Source organism: Toxoplasma gondii, chromosome Ia, assembly GCF_000006565.2.
Source record: "Toxoplasma gondii ME49 chromosome Ia, whole genome shotgun sequence".
In the NCBI taxonomy this organism is placed as follows: domain Eukaryota; phylum Apicomplexa; class Conoidasida; order Eucoccidiorida; family Sarcocystidae; genus Toxoplasma; species Toxoplasma gondii.
The window spans coordinates 1,801,838-1,820,503 of record NC_031467.1 but is presented as its reverse complement, the minus strand read 5'-3'; the positions used below and the strand labels follow the sequence as shown (position 1 = coordinate 1,820,503).

Genomic DNA, 18,666 nt, shown 5'->3' with positions numbered 1-18,666 from the left:
TTCATTCGAAGATCTCGTGCGGTAACGCGGATGTCCCTCGAATCGAAAGGGGAGATAACATCAGAGGGTCGAGGAGACCGCACATGACTCTCGCTACGAGGTACAGCCAGTTGTTTTCGATTCTCGGGTCTCTCTCATCGTGTTGGCATGTGACTTCCTCGGCCCCGAGAAGCGAGGTTTCTCGCAACCTACGAGTCGCGAGTTCGTCGACAGAAAGCGGGTGCTGAAGATCGGAGCCCGATCAGCGAGGCTGCGAAGTTGAAGTGCGTTGCTGTAGAGAACTCATGCTACCGGAAAAGCAATCCACCACTTTTAAACAGCGGCTCAGCAACTACACAACGCATTCAGATATAGCGAAACTGTGCTATTCTGAGTCTCCCAAAACCCCAGAAAAGTGTGTTCGTCGAGTCCAGGCCTCTGCTTTTTTTCTCCGACGGCACCGTGTGTCTTTGGTCTCTATCTTCATGTGCTTGCACCTAGAAAGGCGCCTGTCTATGCGCAGCGTCAGAAAATGCGTTTCTGAGGAGTGGGCATGTCTCTGCACGCCGGGGCCAGCGCGTTTCTCGAGGAAGCGAGACACCGCCCCCGAGCGTGGAAACGCCCTCTGTTCCATTTTGAGGTGTCTACGCGATCCATGTCTGGCGTCGGTGGAGCACCTCAAACTCCTCTGTGTCAGGATTCTCAGTCTGCAGAGACTTCTCTAGAAGTTCACAGTCCTCTCAAGCCTCTTTTTTGCTTCGCACCGATTTCAGAAAACGCGGACTGTGGGCAGCGCGCAACAGCCGTGTTCGGCGCGCCTGATCGGTCGCTTCACCCGCGTCGTCTCGCCCTCGTGGTGAATGTACACTCCATCGATCCAAGTGGGGACGCAGCTCGATTTGTCTCCTGGTGCGCAAGACCGAGGAGGCGAGCGAGTCGCAAGAGGCGAGGCCTTCTCAGTGTCTGCGTCTGTACGAAAGACAGACGCGTCGAAAGGAGATGTCGTTCTCTCACGGCTCCCCGCAATTCAACCGCAGCTGCCGGGAGTGCCTTTTCGAGTGGCTCGACGGCCGCAAGAAAACCTGCGCTAAACAAGCCCCGCGGAGGCAGCGCGGGAAGGCTTCTCTCTCGAGTCTCCGCTCCAAATACGAAATCGCGATTCACAGATGACAGAAGGTCTCTGCGGAGACATCTGGGCAGTTCGGTAGACAAGAGTCGCCTGGGTCTGCACACAACCTCGTACCGCGGTCGACTCGGAAGAGAAACGAAAGCGTACAGACACTGCACTTCGCGCATGCACGAAACGCCCGCAGGGAGGCTACCTCCAGTTGCCCGAGCAGAAGAAGCCTGCGCGGCTTCTCTCCTTCGTCACCACGAGACTGAGGGGAGAAACGGAGACATGCTTCAGCGCGAGAAAACAAAGACACCCGGGAGACTGACGCGACGGAGGCGATCAATCGCCGGCATCGTCTCCCAAGTCGTTCAGATTCTCAAACAGGTAATTCGCCGCCATTTCCTGAACAGAAAGATGAAGCCGTACAACGACTTGCGCAGCACACATCGAATCCCCGACGCTCTCCTCGCACTTTCCCCTCTGCTCTCTGCAGCGATGATGGATACACCGCAGACATGTTTGCATCAAACACCAGGAAGACCTATACCCATATATATATATATATGTATATGTATGTACATATATGTATATGCGCATAAGTGTGTATGTAGCTAGTACATATGTATATACGTATACACGTATGTATGTAGAGAGAAAAACACACGTATTTGAACGGATGCGGAAGGACATGTGCATTTATTTTGTACGGGAGAAAAGCATGCGGCAACAGATTTCGGAACTTTCGCCTTGCTGAAAACGAGACGAAGTGACCCACCTCATTTCTGTCGCAGGCAAGATACGCTTCAACAGCCTGGTGACGAGAGAAGCCGAGAGACTCGAGCTGAATTAACGCATGCACAAAACGAGTAAAGGGGCCTTCCTATCGACGCTCCCCTCAGTCGAAAGCAGAACCTCCCGGCGACAACGCTCCACTGAGAGAGACGCATATATACATGCAGAACCCTCCATATAGAGAGAAACTGGAAGAGAACAACAGAGAGATGGGCAGAGAGAGAGATGAAGCGAGAGATCGACAGATGCGAAGAGATAGAGACGTGTATATACAGACCTATAGAGAACTGAACAGCGATCTGAGGCTTACCCTTTGCAGAGCTTCCATTTCCTCGGCAGTCATTTGAATGATCCCAGGTGCAGCAAAGCCTCCTGTGCCTGCCGCACCCGTCTCTCCCTCCCCCTGGTCGCTCTGAAGCATTTCCAGGAAAGCGTCTTGATTCTGCGTGATGAGCTACGAAGCGCAGGACAGAAAAGCAACAGAAACCACGAGTGATCACAGGTTCGCATCTGCACTTGGAGAGACCTCTCCACACACCACGCAGACCAATACAGAATCAAAGACACAGTTACGAAGCCGCGCCGAGAAGATCTTTTCGCCTGCACCGAGAGGCAGCATCGGCGGCGCGCTTGCACACACACACACATGGACCATCTGCGAGAAAACCGCGAATTCAAACCACTGGAAACTTGTCGAAAAGCACTCTCCATGGCTAGAGGGCCTCCATCTGCAGAAAGAACGGTCTCTGAAATGTCGGTGTTTGACGGCAAGTCCCGCTTTCGACGAAGCGTCTTCCTCAGCTTACTTCCAGAAGCTGTGGGTTTGAATTTCCAATCAGTTGCAGAACCTGGGGCAGCATCGCCGGATTGGCCTACGGAGAAAGACGAGAAGTCTGGTTTCCAGGAATCGTGTTCGCTAGTTGCACACACCGCGTTTGACGCAGTCGATTTCACAGCAACTGCCACCATGACTAGGACCTGTCGCCCCGGTGAAACAATGCGGAAAAAGAGTTCAAGATGTCTCTGAAGCTCTTCAGGAGGCGCCGGGTCGGCCCATCCCTGGACACACACCCCGTGGTCGCCGCAAAAGACGAGTTGCCTAGCAATGCGCGAGTCACAGTCGACGAACTCTGCGCTCTCGTCTTGAAAAGCTGCTGCCATTCGAAACGAACTGGTATTTGAAAAACCATTTGCTCAGCAACTCGCAAATGCCAAGAGCAAGCCGTGTCTCGTGCTCCGCCGCATCCACTCCTCTCCACCAGCGTCAGAAAAAAGTTTTCAGACACAAGGAGATGGGTCCGCAAGGAATGCGAGTCCACACTAAAGTGAAACACTGTTTGTACAAACACAGATGTACGAAAAAGGGATATAAAAATATATATATATATAAATAGATGCGAATATAAAGTTATCTGTGTGTGTCTGGCGCTGCGCGTGATTCGAAGTGTGTCAGGGAGGAGACGTGGAGAGGCGGTCGCAAGGTTTTTAGCAAAGTTACCTGGACCATTTGTCGAATTTGGTTGAACGCCGGATGGTGCCTGAGAGCGCCGAGAGGATTTTCGTCGTCTTCGTCTCCCTCGGCATCACCCTCTTCCGGAGGGACATCGCCATGCGCCTCCTGAGTCTCTGCGCTGTCTCCACCGAGCATTGCAGAGACCTCAGGCGGCATGCCCTGAAGAAAACGCAGACGTACGCAGCCGGATGGCTCTCGAACCGAGTCCAGTTTGACGAGAGACTTCAGTGGTATCCGCGCGTCCTCGAGGCTCCGCGTTCACGTCAACGAGTGAACGTGGAAGCTCTTGCAGAAAAGGCAGGTTCAGACAAGCTCTGAGTTTCTCCTTCTTAACGAACAGACGAACGAAACTCCCCGGAAGAACAGAGCGAGACACGAAGTCCGTTTACCTGTCTACATTGCCGAAACGTTCGTCATGGTCTACTGCGCTTCCTGTCATACGGACTCAGGTCTCCATCGAAACACCGACCCTCGATTTGCCAGCAGTCGATTTACGCTTGTGCCAATACACACATATACATAGACACATAGCTGTGTATATACACATGTATACTTGCACATGCATATAGCGATACATATATACATATATATATATATATATATTTATATTTGCCAAGCACGTTGGCGTCGGTGGCGTTGCAGCGCCGTCGCCGCGGGAGCAGCGCCGCATCTAGACATGTACGGACAGGAGGTCTCGTCCCAGTTTGAAGACAAAGGGAGGAAGCCAACGGCGAGGCGACACAAATCTGCATGTGCACATGTGCGCATGCGCTCAGGTCGATGAAGATTCTCGCGAACCTGCACTGGCGCGCCGCCACTTGCACAGTTTCGTTTTTCAACGTACATTCATCAAATACTCAACCGCACGGTCGGGGTTGTTGAAGGCTGCTCGCATCGCCTCCTCGGCTTGGCTGCGAGGAAATCCCATGGCGACCAAGTGCGTCAAAGTCTGCAGAAGACAACCAGAACGCAGCTGGTGAGCAGTTTCGCATGCGAGACGCATTCCTCTGCGTATTCTCTCTGTCGCCGCACAGCCTCGATCTTTCTCGCGTCTTCTCGGTCGCTGCCGTGTCTCTCTGAGTGTTTGGGAACCAGCAAGTCACCACACACTCTTCGAGAAACACTGTGCAGAGTCGAAGACTCAAAAACCTAGACGCTGAGTCCAGCTGAAAAAGGCGCTCCACAGAAAATCCTCCGTCGCGTCTCTTCTTGCTTCCTGTCGTCGAGCTCTGCTCTGATCTTCTCTCTTCCCGGTTCTCTTCTCGCGAACTCAGTCCTTCGTCTTATCGCGCAGCACTCCTACACTGCGTCCCTTGCCTCCTCAAGACACTCCGCTTCACCAGAAAACAGGCCGAAGTCTCGTTTTCTCGATTTGCCTCTCTAGTCAATCAGTGAGTCCTCGAATTCTCACGGAAAGTTCTCCGAAACCTGCACTCTCCCTCAGCCTCTCTCCTTTCCTCAAAACACTCCCCCTTTCCCTCAGACTGGTTCTTCCTCTCCTCCGTGAGACTTTTCTCCTCGTCAGTCCGTTCTTGCCTCCTTTCTGGCACGACTTTCGCTGAATGCTCTGTTTTTGGTTTCTTCGTCTCTCCTCTTAGTCCCTCTCAGTGCTATTTTGGTCGTGCTGTCCTCTATCAACTGCCTTCTTCTCTTCTCTCTTTAACAGGCTCGCAGGGACGCTCTTCTTCTCTGTCGGCTGCCCTCTCCCTCACGAGAGTTTTTCTTTTCTTTTGGTTACCTCCTCGAGTTGAGGACCTGTGAAGAGCGCGGACTCTGCGGCCGCGCGGCTGAGACCCTCTGAAGTCGCATCGGGCGCTGAGGAGGGTGACGACGCATGCGCTGGATTTGCAGGACCTCCAGAGTTGCCCGACGCGTTACCAGACCCCCCAGGCGTCTCCGACTTCGCAGATTCTCCGTCTCCCGCGGTCGAGCCTGCTGCAGAACTCCCTCTCTGTGTTTCTGCAGGCGAAGGCGAGGCGGCAGACGCGGGAGCTGCAGACGCCGCCGTTGAGGAAGACACAGCAGGCTGCGAGACAGCCTGAGAAATAACGCAGTTCGCAACGCTTGTGTGAAGAAAACGACAATCGAGCCGACCGACATGTACGCGGAGACACGCATGCGCACATGCCGCGGTCTGCAGAAAACAGCGGCACCTATCAACGAAGGGAGAGGACATGCGTAAGAATATACATATATATATATATATATATAATATATTATATATATAAATAATATATTATATATATTATATATATCTATGTGACACATTCATGAATATATATTGATAGATAGAGGGACAAGAGCAGGGTGAAAACGCGTTGGAAATACGTAAAGACGGAAGAGTATATGCAGCACGCATGACTGACCAAGTATATCCATTTGTAGATGTGAACGTTTGCATTTGTATGTACGTTTGCATTTGTATGTATGTATGTATGTAACATTCTAGATAGGTGGAAAAGAAGCGTGAATTGTGAGGTCTAAGTTGTGTGGATTGGCACGGAGTTTACCTTGGTGACCATGACGACGAGGCGGTCGTTTTCCTTGAGGGCAGAGCAGTCCTTGATCTTCTGTGCGTCGGCGAGAATCTTTCCTGCATGCACCAGCTTCTGACGCGCGGCAGGCATGTGAGGCCACCGCTGTTCCACCTTTTCCTTCACATTCAGGACTGTCTCCTCCGCCCCGACCTCGAGCTCCGCCTCCTCATTGCTCAGCGTCCGGATGCGCAGCTTCATTGTCGCTCGCTGCCTCTCTGTAGACATCAACGCAGGCAAGACCTTCTCCTGAGAGCTGCGATTCGTCTAGCCGCGAGCCAAGTGCTGGACGCTGTGTGAAGACAGTTAACGACGCAAACTCTCGACTCCACACACCAACGTTCCAGGCTGCGCCTCGCGCTGTCTAGAGTCGAGTCATGGCCGCCACAGGCTGGGGAACGGCCGACGACAACAGAGCGACAGTGTCCGGAGAGCTCAGGCTCTCGAGTCCAGACGCAAAGTCGCGCGGTGGAGAGCGATTCGCAGAAGCTGAAGCAAGTCCCGGAAAACGAAGACCCTCTCTCGATCGCCAACCCCGGGTAGATGTTTCTTCACAGGTGTACGCGGCGTTCAACTAATCGGTTTCTACAGTGGTCATCTGAAAAAAAACACCCGACAGCGGGGACTCGGTGGAACGAAGAGGTTCTCTGTCCCGACAAAACACCGCCCCAGCCGAGGCGGAGGAGTCTCAGTTCGCCGAAGGCTCACGCGAAGTCGAAGAAAGCAGATTGAAGAGGACCGTTTTTTCTCTGGATGTGCAGACACACACAGAGCCGTGGACGCGACGAGGAGAAACGCAGGGTGCACAGGCACATGAAAAAACGGATGGAGTTCCGTGCTGTTTCCGGACGTGCGTCCACCGAAGGAACTGCAACCGTAACAGTCTGGAAAACAAAAGAGAAACGCGAAAGATGCCCGCAGGAACAAGTTTTCGAACACAGCACCACAGCCACCTGAGGAGACAGACGAGTTTCCCTGGTCTTCTGGGGTGGTGCGGAGCATAGAAAGCCGGGACGCGCCACAGCAGGAGTATCTGAAGAAACAGCTGCCGCCAGGGAAAGACTGTTTCGTTTTCTTACATGGCGAAGATTCAATCCACACAGGCCGCGGATAGACCGTAAGGCTGCCGCGATCTGCGAAAGAAGAAACGGAGGGCTTGGAAAACGCAGCGGCCGCGGTAGACACGGAGAAGTTAAGAGAAGATGAGGACTTTGTTCGAAAGAAAAGGGATGATACGAAAAGACAGCCCAGTCGGCTGTGAAATCTTTGCAGCGCGTTTTTGACTAGAAGCCGCAGAGCGCATGTGAGGCGAGGCTGTGAGCTTTCCTCAGAAAGTCTCGAGGTCTTTCGGAAGGGTTTATCACGAAAATCTGCCGCCTTCTCGGAAACTTTCCTCGAAACGAAAAGCACGAGTCTCAGCCGTCCTGCTTAGACCCCGTCGAGCGAAACGAACCGCGGAAGTCGCCCGGTTCACTCTCTCGCTCTCCTGGGTGTATTGCCGCTCGCGTGCTAGCGCGAAAAAGTCGCATGTGCGTACGCAAGCCGTCCGCAGTAGCTGCTGAACAAGTGCATCTACAGAGCATTTTTCTCCACTTACACCACTTGTCCGCCGCTTGTAAACGGTGGTGGCGTGAGTCTGAAGACAAGGAGGGCCTAGATCGCCAGCATTCGCGGTTTTTCCGGCGTTGCCACAAGCCATGGATGCGCGCCGCCCTGATCTGGTCACTCGTCGCGGAGCATAAAACGGCACAGTGCGACGTTTCGGCGCTTGACGGAATCGCCGCGTGCGACTTTGCGCATTTCGCGCGGGGATCTGCACTCAGTCACGGGAAAAAATCCCGAAAAACTCCGGGAGACACGCCCGTCACCCACCGTGGTTCCCCAGACGAACGCACCCCCCACACGCGCGCGAACACTCTCGCGCAAGTGAATTGCCGAGATCGGCGGACGGCTTTTTCCTGCGTTTCGAGGCGGCCGGCACTGGATTCGCTCTTCTGTTTCGTTGTCGTTGTCGCAGTCGCTTTCCGTGTAGGGAAACTCTCTGAGCTCCACTTCCTCGCGCAAAATGGCGGCCAAACAACAAGAACGGACCTACATCATGGTCAAGCCCGACGGCGTCCAGCGGGGCCTGGTGAGCGAGGTGATTCGTCGGTTCGAGCAGAGGGGCTACAAGCTCGTCGCTCTCAAGATGAAGTCCCCAGACGCAACTCTGTTGGAGGAGCACTACGCGGACCTCAAGGGCAAGCCTTTCTTTCCAGGCCTCATTTCCTACATGACATCCGGACCCGTTGTGTGCATGGTCTGGGAGGGCACCGACGTCGTCAAGCAGGGTCGCCGCATGCTCGGCGAAACCCGCCCACTCGAGTCGAATCCAGGCAAGTCGAATTTCTCTGTAGAGGGGCGTTGACGAAAGGCGACGCTTTCTCGGTGTAGAGCAACATTCACACGGGCGTACTGCAACTCGAGAAGACAGAAAGCAGCACCTCGGACACACGGAAGACGGCCTGTGCACAGGGTCTTCGAGTGACGGTGTCCAGGCTCCGGAGTCCGCAGCGCTGGTAGCTAGGGTAAAACGTGATGAGGGAGGCTCGACACGGCTGCTCTGAAACAGCCACTGCGGTTTCTGTGATGTGAAAAAGGTGCTGCCTTGGAAAAGGAACCACCTCTGCTCGCATTTGCGGAGACGCACCGCGCGGCGGCCTCGCAAACGCAACCGTGGAAGCGTGGGCGAGTCTCTACACCACCGTGTGCGATCAAGAAGTTGCTCCTGGGCGTGTCTGCATACTGAGAGCTTTTCATTCCAAGGCGTTAGTATGTGCAACTACGTGACAGGAGGCGCGCTGAGGTGCTGCTGACGGAATCTGCTGTCTGTGCGGAATCCCTTTGTTGTGTGGCGGACTGTGTTGTGTCTGAGAGCGAATTCCGAAGTTGAAGTATAGAAGGCCCGTTTTTTTGAAGGATCTGTACCGGAGAGTAAACTGAGAAAACACATGTTGCATGCCCAGAGTTCCCGTGCTGTGCAAATAGGCTCGCACGCGGTGTTGCAGTTCTCTACTGCGTGCATCGAGTACACTGAGGGAGGCCTAGCGTACAATCGTAGTAGAGCATTATCCTTTCCAGACAAGCTGCACAAATGTCGCGGTCTTTTCTTTAATCCTCGCTTCCTTGGTTTGAGAGGAGCGGCAGGAAAACGGCTGCTGCGTTGAGCCCCAGAAAGAGTTGCAGTTTTGATGGGACGTCTGCAATGAATTAAACTCGAGTGATCCACGGTTCCGAATGGTCTTTGTAAATTTTTTGCAGGCACCCTTCGAGGCGACTTCTGCATCGACGTGGGCCGCAACATCGTCCACGGCTCCGACAGCGTCGAGAGCGCCAACAAGGAAATCAGCCTTTGGTTTACCCCAGAGGAGATCTGCGAGTGGACCTCTGCCCAGCACAAGTGGGTGTACGAGCAGTAAACGCTGCAGTTCTCATGCGTGGGTGAATGAGGAAAGTAAACGGTGTAATTTAAGCGTTCAACTGTCTTGAAATTCAGTACCCGATGCGACATTTGTGATTGTTCACGAGTCACGTGTCAGGATCGCAGCCGACCTCGGCCGCACAAGTGTCTCCTTTGTAGTAAACCAAGTTGCGTTTATTCGCCAATGCCGGCAACAGGCCTGTCAAACTCGTGCATCAACAATGTGAACAAGAAGCGAGGCTACGCGGATAAGGTGGCAGGCATGAGCTTGACACTGGTCCGCGTGCAGTTTCCATTTTCAGTTGCAGGAAGAGATACAGTTGCTTGTGGCGGAATCAACAGGGGATTTGCTCAACTAAGCGATACTAAAAACTAAAATTTTAGGTTATCAGAGCTTCAGAAATTCAGTTGTTCCTACACTCGATATGCTCCAAAGAGCTTTCGAAGTCGGTGAAGCGAAACGCCGTCGATACGAGATGTCTTGATATGGGCTTCGGTAGCTCCTTCCGGAAATGTATGCAGTGGTACAGAGGATAGTTGCAGCTGTCAGCCGCTTCACTGAAAGAGGAGGCGACCTGAAATTAATCGTAGCCTGACGCATTGGCTAGCAAGTGGCGTAATGGGGAACTCTGATACGGACACGCTGTCGACCTTGATGGTGCAGAGCTCTCACAAAGTGGCACGTGTCGACTAAAAATAGTCAAGAGCTACCGGGCTACGCATGAAAGGAAGAGATTCCTCTCGCAGTGTGTGTCAATTTGACAGCATCATACCAAAAAGAAAGCATCTTCATCGCGTTTGAAGCGTGCAGTTCCTTTATCCCAGAAGTTGAACGGAAATCTGCGGGCGTCTCAGAGACAACGCAACCGCTACTTTGTCGGAGAAAGGGCCGAGTTGCAGCATGTTTTACGGGACCCCAAAAAGTTTGGATGGGGTGAGGGTGGACGCGTAGGACGCAATCACACAGGCTCGAACCTACGCCTGCGACGAATAAATCAGACCCGGTGCTGAGTTGCACAGTGACAACTCCGAAAAACAAAACGGCACTGCTTCTCGCTATGTACCTACATGTACATTCTCCCCAGACGCACAGCAGCTAGGCTGGAGACCAGCCTTAAAAGCCGCAAGTTCCGCATGTCGTCGGGCGGGGTGCACCGCCAGGGTACTTGACGTGGTATCGTGGAGGAAGATTTGCCATAGCCACACGTGGCATTCCCAGGTTCGGCGCCTGCATGAAACAGAAAATACAGGCATTTCAGGATGGAGAAACCGTCTGAGAAGAGTCGTACTTTGCGTCCTGCGTTTGCTCTTTGAACCAGTTTCTGCACAAGTCCCGCAAGAGTACTTGAACCGAGGTCCCGCATCAATCAAAGATCGCTTAGAAAAGAGCCGCCAGGGAATCCTTTCAGGTGTAATAGGCACGAAGAAGCATGTTGGATTGAGATTTGAGCCCCCCCAATAAAGACAAAGTGCGCCCGGAGTAGACTCAGAGATCTACTGAGTGTTGTCCAGACCGTGTTAACACAGAACCTGGATATCTGGTAGTAACCAAAGACAGTCCAGATCTGGACCAGAAGTTGCAAAATTCAAGCTCACCCAGCCTTCGGTTTTGTCGCCCATGTTGCCATGGCTCTGGAACCGTTCCCAGAGGATGCTGACGGTCGTGAGCTTTCTCTCACAGAGCCGGTCCTGGATCTCGTCGACAATTGTCCTGGCAACTGAAGCAGTTCTGCCTAGCGGCACCACGTCTTCCACTTCTCCGTTGGTGATGTCGACGTATCCGTTTTTTTCCTCCGAAAACACGAAAGATCTGCTCCGCCCAAAAGGTACATCTGCTCCACGCAAAAGGTCAACAGAAAAGCTACACATGCCCAATTAGGAAGCCCGCGTGGCGTGGACTCTTTCTTCAGTTAACGCGCCTCGCAACAACGGGTACGGTCTATCTCACCACATGTGGTGAATGCACGGCACACGGGTACACCCTTCATCAGCGCTACAGGAGAAACATGCTTCAGGAAACAGGAGCAACTAGATAAGTAGTAGTGGAGCGGCGACGAACGCATTTGCACGGAATGCCAGCACAGAAGTCTCCTCTACCTCATAGATTGTGTTGTTATCCAGTTGAAGGATCCGCTGTCACATCAAATAAGCAGCCACAGAGAGGCATCACCTCGTGTTCCTGCGTGTGTTGTTTGCGCACCTGAGAAACTCGGGCGTGCACCGCTGTCGCTGTTCCAGACTTGGTCTGCACCGAATGAGATGTTCATCTTTGCTTTGGCATCGAGGGGTGGTGCCGCGCATCGGCTTTTCAGAATGGATTTGCGCGGACGCATTCTTTCTGGTGTTATTTGAATAGAGACTCTTCGGAAGCCGCCCGCTGGGTCACCCGGATAGCCCGAGTAATCGACAGGCCAGTAGTTTTTCCCCCGACCCACGTAAACTCCCCTTCTCATGTAGGAGAGAGACTCATCTCCGTCCTCAGTGGAGCAGTCAGCCTCGTCGGCCACAAAGTGTGCGTGGTTTTGATGATTCGGCGCGCTTCCACCCTTTCCTTGCTCGGTTTTGTCTTGGCGCTCCGCCAGCGGACTGCCCTGTTGACCTGCGGGGAGCTCGTTCGCGCCCCAGGAATGCTTCAGCTCGTCTTGCTGCTGCTCCATTGTTTCTAAACTCTCGGTTTCGAAGTAGTGTCTCCAAAACTGACTAAAACGAAAAGTCTAGCGCGCCACGCTTCTTTGTTTGAACACCTGCGCCGGAGTTCGCTCGAACTGCACACACACACACACACACGCAGATATCGCCTCGGTGCCAAAAGCCCCTGTGCCTCTTGTAAAAAGTGAATACACGAACCCGCGATCCTCATCTGTTTGAATAACATAACTGAGCTTCTGCGACGAGTGGTCTATGCACACAGGCGCTGCCAGGGCACTGCACTTGACGCGCGCTCGGATACCGGCCAGAGAACCCGGCTCTCCTGAGAAGTTGAGTCGACAACGATTTCGACACCCCGAGAAAAAGCAGGATAACGGACGACCCGAACAGTATTTCCATCGACACACTTATTCCTCTTCACGCTTTTATAAGCGCAGACGTTCCAGCTGTCTGACATGCACGTTCTGGTCTACGACGAAGCTTACGGTGGCGAGGATCGTGGTATCGCGCTATTTCTGAGTCACCGCGGGGAAAAAGGCGGCAGAGCCTCCGCCTTCTCTCAGGCTCGGAGAAAGAACGGACTAATGGAAGTCAGAATGTGCGAGGAAGTCACCTTGGAAAATAAAAACTCGGCTCTCACCGGCTTTTGAAGCCGTCTTCCCCACGAGTTACATTGACTATGTCAAGCAAGACCACAGAGCGCGCGAGCGCGTCGATGACCGGCTAGCCCCCGCGAGAGGAGACGCGAACAGCGCCGGTCGAGGCTGGCATCTTTTCCCCAGCACAAAGTTCGCATTTCGACACTAAGCTTCTCCGACCCACTGTTCCTCCCACCGCACAGGAACAGTCAAGATGAGAAAAAATGAAACAAACCAGAGTTTCGACGCCGTTTGGTGAGCTGTAAAAAACAGTCTTTCTAAAAACGTAGCATGAGGTGTGAACTCCTCTTCCACATTGCCAACCCCAGCCCTCGGATATCCCACGGCCCTCCTCCGTATTCCACTTTTGTGATTTCCCGTTTCCTTATGAAAAATGTAGATCCGCTTTCGAGAGACTCGAAGACTATTCAGAGGTGGAAATCGGTACTTGTCAGGCGCGTGGAGCTGCTCTCACGCTGGCAAGTGCGCGGCGCCTCAAAGGCCGTTGTGAGGGACTTGTGCGTGCTCTGCGAGCGCTGATCGAAAGTGCGACTGAAAGCTTTTTTCGGGAGTGCTGGAAAAGAAACCCTGTTTTCACTGTCAGACACTGAAGGGGATGCCGCCCGAGAGTTCTTGTATAGATCCTTCTGCCAGGTCCGGCTTTGTTCGTCAACCCCGAGCATGTGAAACCGTTTTGCAGTTGCAGAGCTGTATGCTTTCGACCACTCAAAAGCCCACTTCACAAGACCCTCATCGCGTGTGGGTCACCTTCTGTAGCACGAAAACTAAAAACGCGCACAGATTTGCCACTTTTCCGAGCAACGCTGCGGACAGTGGAGAGGTAGGTTTTTGGGAGGTAACGTGTGTGTTGCCTCGTCAAGGGGTGACACGGAAACAGGGAAGGGGAACTCTCCACCACCGGCTGTGACCAGAATTCCTGAACACCTTCGTTTCTCCGTTGCCGACTCTGAATGTTTCAGCAGTTGAGATTCATCCTTTTCTTGTGGAGGGAGACCGTTAGTTCCCACGCTGTCTACGAAGGAGACGCACGTGGTCGGCGAAGCTACACACATGTACCGCCAGGAGCCAGCTGGAAACCCAACCCCCTGCAATTATTGGGTTCACCTGAATCGGAGGCCAATTAGAACGCTCGATCTTTTCTAGTAACATCGAAAAGAACCGAGAATCGGCTCTGCTATCTCACGTTTTGTTACGCACAGCAGGCGGCATGTTGGGGACGTTGCTGCTGCCACTGCCAGCACGTGTCAAAGGAGGACGCTTATGTCCGTAGATATGGACGCGCACGGTTTTCAGCTGCCAACGAGTTTCTCCCACCTGCATCCGCTTATTTGTTTGGGCTAGACACCCGCTTGCACATGCACAAGAGACGTTCTTCAGCGAGGAACTTAGCGCCTGCGTCCCACTCCCCACTCTTCGACAAATTTGTGTACACGCTCGTGAGCGACCTTGTCGGTGCAGTTCACTCACCCGTGCGTCCTTGAAATCGAACTGTTTCCCCGTGTTTGCTCTGAACATCTCGCTACTTGTGAGCTAAAAATAGGATTCGGAACTCGTTCTTCAACGGCATAACGCGACCGCCTACTTCCCAGTACCGTGCGTGAACTCTGAGGGTCTGATCCATAGTTCGTTTTTCCTGAACTTCTGATGAGTTATCGGTGAAACAGTTGACCGATATATATACATATATATATATGGACTAAAAAGCGCTGATCGTCGATAATTTGCGACTCTCATTCTTGCCCTACCACCGTTCCCATAGAGCCGAGTGACAAGAAAAACGAATCTCAAAATCCGCTTGGAGCGTCGATGCTCCTCCCTGCCCTCCCCATGCAGTCTGCCACTTGGACGGCACTCTGCATGCAATTCATTTGTTTTCCAGTTCTCCGGTTGTCGCGCTCGCATGCGTTCAAAGGCCTCGCGCCACGAAGCACCCTGAACTATCTAAGTATAATACACCGGCATGCATTTTCCACACACATGCACAGACATACAAAGACGTTTACGTGCATAACAACATATGCGCGTTTGTACGTAAGACTCTCCTGGTGGTGTTTGTCGCTCTCCTGAGCGCTCGTCAACGCGCGAGAAAAGTCTACGCAGTCGAAACGCTGGTTCGGCTCTCGCGTCGACCTCGGGTTGTGCTCCTCAGGCAACATGCTGTTTCTCTTTTGTGTAGCGTTTCTCGCCTGCGCTCGAATTCCACCTGCAGCTTCCTCCCCGTCTTCTCGCCGCATGCAAATATCTCTGCAGCACACTGCCTTCACACACAAACAGGCTCGCGGAGCGGCTCTCTGCCCTTATCGTCTCCTGGTGTACGCTCAGGCGGTCAACCAGATGCGTTTCTCGTCGCTCCCACTGCTCAGCGTCGACCCTGTAGATTTGCTTCTCCTGCCAGCAAGACTTCTTTGCTTCTCTCCTCCACTCCCTTCAAAGCTCGCTGTCCGCTGCACGCGGGCCGGCAGATCACTCGCGTGATCTCCCTCGCTGCCTGCGTGGGGTGTCTGTACACACGGTGCTGACCGAGCAGGGGGTGTCGATGATGAACGGGTTGTCTCCCTCACCACTCTCGCTTTTTACGCTCTCTGCCGACTCGACGGTGGCGCCCTGAAGAGTCTCCCCCACTCCCTCGAAGCTTTCAACCACAACATGCGAAGGCTGCATGCAGTTCGTCGCCTCAGAAGCTGCTTCTCCTGGTCGACTGGAGGAGCCGACGGCGGAGACTGTGTGGTGCCGGGGATCGAGCGTGCGAAGTTCATCTTCTAGATCGAGGACCTGCGCAAAAACGCAACCGCGACTCCAGACGCCTGTCAAACGCACAGTGGCCGCAAAGCCATGACATCAAAAAGTGAAAGTCTTGGACAGACCCGCGAGGTTGTTGAGAAGGATGTGCAGTGGAAAGAGCGTGTAAACTCGAGGAGGAGAGTTGCTGGAGAAGAGGCGTTCGCGGACGCGCCTTTCCGGAATTCGTCTCCTCACTTCTCTCCTTCAGAGTCTGACCTTCTCGCCTCTCTTCCTCTTTGTTTCGAAACAGAAACGCATACCCACGCAAGAGCTGCACACACAGAGGCGACACCCCCCCCTCTCAAACGCCAGAATCGCGCTGGCCTGACAAGCGAGGTCCTCTTCACGCGCGCCGCGGAGGTGTGGAGAAATCGCGACCTCCCCCGCACATGCGCGAGAGCGCACAGCCTTCAGACGCGCAGCGTCGAGGTCTCCAAACGGCGTCGCCGCTTCCGAGAAACTCTTTTCGGAGACCCCTCTCGAGCGCACAGACTCCGGACTCTGCGTGCTACCAGGGATCTCCACGCCTCACATGCGGCCTTCGCCGTTCCCCGCGGGCAGTCCAGAGACGATTTGAAGAACGAGAAACGTCAGACACGGCGCTGTCTGGGCTCTGAAACCAACCATCACTTCCAAAGAGCCTCTGCAGTCCGTCGAGAGGCCCGTCAACCAACAAAACACCGTCAAAACGCGCTCTCCACCGTCGCGTGAAGATTCCACGTAAACCGCCTCAAACTGAGTCCATGCGATCCTGCCCAGTCGTCTCTCCCGAAGATATTTCATTCGAGCATACATGTACGCCCACGTAACCACACATATACACCTATACTTGAAAATACATATACAAAGACAAATACATATACACACATATATACAAACATATGTGTAAATATATATAAATAAATTTGCCGGTATATGCATATATATATATATATATTTTGAAAACATATACGGATGTACAGTTGAACATAAATAGATAAACATAACGCATAAATACACATAAAAGTGCAACGGTCATTGCACATAAATAGGAGGAGAGGTCCTTCGGGTTACGTAGAGACAATTGGAGGAAGAGCCTTTGCGAGTTGCTCTCACTTTTTCGATGACGAATTCCTTTAGCTGTCGTTCGTTTTCTCTCAAGGCTCTTTCGAGAGCTCCGACGCGCTGTTCGAGCGTCAGAACGCGAGAAAGGAGACTTCGCTTCTCGTTGAGGGCCATTGAGTCTTCTGCTTCCCCGTCGCCTCCACCTTTCTGCTCCGGCCATCTGCAGTCTCTCGCCTCTGTTCCTTCCTTCTTCTCTGCGGAGACATCCCCAGAGACCGGCGCGCCGGTTGCAGACTCATGCGCAGAGGCCCTCGAGCTCATGGACCGCATGCGCTGACGCTGTTGAAAAGAACTGAAAAGTCGCCACGGCCCTCTGTGGGTTTCTGCAGAGCAGTCACCTGAGGCGTTTGCGCCGAAGATCCTGACCGAGACGAGAGGGGAGAAAAACGTCGGAGGAGTCACCTGTCTGTGAAGAGAAGAAAAGGAGAGCGCCCTGGCTATCACCGCCCCCGCCCGGTCCGACAGGCGAAACGACGGCAACTGCGGCGAGCCCAGGACTCTCATTCTGAAGCGAGAGAAGGCAGTCGAGCTTCAGCTGTTGCGAAGAAGGAACCGGTCCCACGGACTCGAAGTTCTAACGCTTGACTTCGTTGAAAAACTCAGTCCAGCCCAGTTCTCCTTTGCTGGCTTCTCGCGCAGGCAAGTGGAGGGATGAGCCTGTGTCTGTTTGCGCTGATGAAGAACAGCGAAAGGTGAAGCGAGCAGCGGCGATGAGTGGACAGCTGCGGTCCTCGCACGGAACATAAAAAGGAAGTATCGACCGTCGGGCGCCCTCTTGCTCGCCAGAAAGGAAGAGATCTGCAGTCGGCGCCGGGTCTCGAGCTCTGGTTCTTCACGTCGTATTGTGTTGACGTCTGGAAGAGCTGCGGAGGTCTCTGAGTGTCTTGGAACACCGTAGCTTTGGAATCGAAACTGCTCTGAAGCGAAGTTCAGCTCGCGTTTCAGCGGCGCGGACCGTTGTCTCCAGGTGATCGTCGGCGGTTTCGGTCGCGAGCAGAGAGAGGCGAAAACGCCTGCTTTTGTGCGCAGACAGAGACAGAGTCACGGCGCTTGTCTCGCAGACAGCGAGGAGTCGGAAAACCAAGGGAAAAGATGTGGGCATTCTCAAAGCCACCAACCGGCGGCCAGCTTCCCCAAACCTTCTTTGGCTCTGCACAGACGGTCGCACTTCGGACTCCTCATGCGGGACGCCAGCGCAACTCACGAAACTCGATCCTTTCTTTCACCGCAGCACGAGCACTCGTGGGTCAAGGAAACCACGACGCGACGACGCATGCCTGTCAAGGAATCTCAAAAAGCTAACACACCGCGCGGTTCGTACAGAAAAAAGCCGCCATGATTTCCCGTCAACAAGTCCCGAAGCGTCACACACACACACATATATATATATATATATACATAGGGGGCAGCGTCTTAATGGTAACGGAGTGAAAGACTGCGAAGTTGACATATCTGTCTCTCCTCGATTTGCCTCCACAGTGCCGGCTCGCAGTTTCTCTTGACCTCAATCTCGAGCAGGGTGATCGGTCTCGAGGTCGCGAGAGAACGCTGCAGAATTCTGAGGGAATTTACGGTTCGCAGTTCGCGGACGTCTCTCTGACGGGGACAGACAAATCGGCGAGATTCGATGCACGCGGAAAACGCAAGAAAGCTGTGTTGCGGACCTCACGCCGCACCGCAGAGCCTTGTGAGCGCCGAGAAAGTCGCCAGCAACGAGAGCTGCGTCGCTCCCCCGCGAAAGCTGAGAAAAGCGAGCCTCAGACAAGACAGCGTCACAAGAGCCGAAAACCGCTGCGACTTTTGCGCCCTCCGACACCTCGACGACGAGCATCTGAGGTTGACTTCTTGCCGACGCGCCGTGGAAAAAAGACGTCGAGAGCAGCAGTGCAGGGTCACACTCCGCTGAAGCGTTCCACGGCTCATTTGTGAAGAGATGTGTGCATTTCGAGTCCGCAGGGAATGTTGAAACGGCGCAAATCTGCACAGCGCGCGGTCTCATGAATCGGCGCATGCGTCGATCACTGGGCTTCTCTTTCGATCCGAGTTGTTCCCAAGTCTCGGGACGTCTGAGGAAGCAAACC

General features: G+C 53.6%; 4 protein-coding genes across 4 annotated transcripts; 1 reads left to right on the top strand and 3 right to left on the bottom strand.

Annotated features, from left to right (window-relative positions):
• Nucleotides 1–1,121: 1,121 nt before the first annotated feature.
• TGME49_295340 (UV excision repair protein Rad23 protein) lies at nt 1,122–7,523 on the bottom strand. The gene is made up of 9 exons (XM_018782270.1): nt 7,012–7,523; nt 5,909–6,150; nt 5,137–5,436; nt 4,243–4,347; nt 3,384–3,557; nt 2,692–2,757; nt 2,196–2,339; nt 1,869–1,934; nt 1,122–1,495 (listed from the first exon to the last, which is right to left on the bottom strand). Exons 2-9 carry the CDS (start codon nt 6,131–6,133, stop codon nt 1,433–1,435), a joined length of 1,143 nt encoding a protein of 380 aa, XP_018638523.1. The 5' UTR covers nt 6,134–6,150; nt 7,012–7,523; the 3' UTR covers nt 1,122–1,432.
• Nucleotides 7,524–7,698: 175 nt separating this feature from the next.
• Nucleotides 7,699–9,754, top strand: TGME49_295350 (nucleoside diphosphate kinase, putative). Its single transcript, XM_002371443.2, has 2 exons — nt 7,699–8,307; nt 9,233–9,754. Exons 1-2 carry the CDS (start codon nt 7,998–8,000, stop codon nt 9,388–9,390), a joined length of 468 nt encoding a protein of 155 aa, XP_002371484.1. The 5' UTR covers nt 7,699–7,997; the 3' UTR covers nt 9,391–9,754.
• A 411-nt stretch (nt 9,755–10,165) lies between these two features.
• TGME49_295360 (hypothetical protein) lies at nt 10,166–13,472 on the bottom strand. The gene is made up of 4 exons (XM_002371444.2): nt 12,527–13,472; nt 11,593–12,157; nt 10,989–11,224; nt 10,166–10,620 (listed from the first exon to the last, which is right to left on the bottom strand). Exons 2-4 carry the CDS (start codon nt 12,047–12,049, stop codon nt 10,507–10,509), a joined length of 807 nt encoding a protein of 268 aa, XP_002371485.1. The 5' UTR covers nt 12,050–12,157; nt 12,527–13,472; the 3' UTR covers nt 10,166–10,506.
• TGME49_295370 (hypothetical protein) lies at nt 12,864–18,611 on the bottom strand. The gene is made up of 2 exons (XM_002371445.2): nt 16,577–18,611; nt 12,864–15,472 (listed from the first exon to the last, which is right to left on the bottom strand). Exons 1-2 carry the CDS (start codon nt 17,087–17,089, stop codon nt 15,164–15,166), a joined length of 822 nt encoding a protein of 273 aa, XP_002371486.1. The 5' UTR covers nt 17,090–18,611; the 3' UTR covers nt 12,864–15,163.
• Nucleotides 18,612–18,666: the final 55 nt, after the last annotated feature.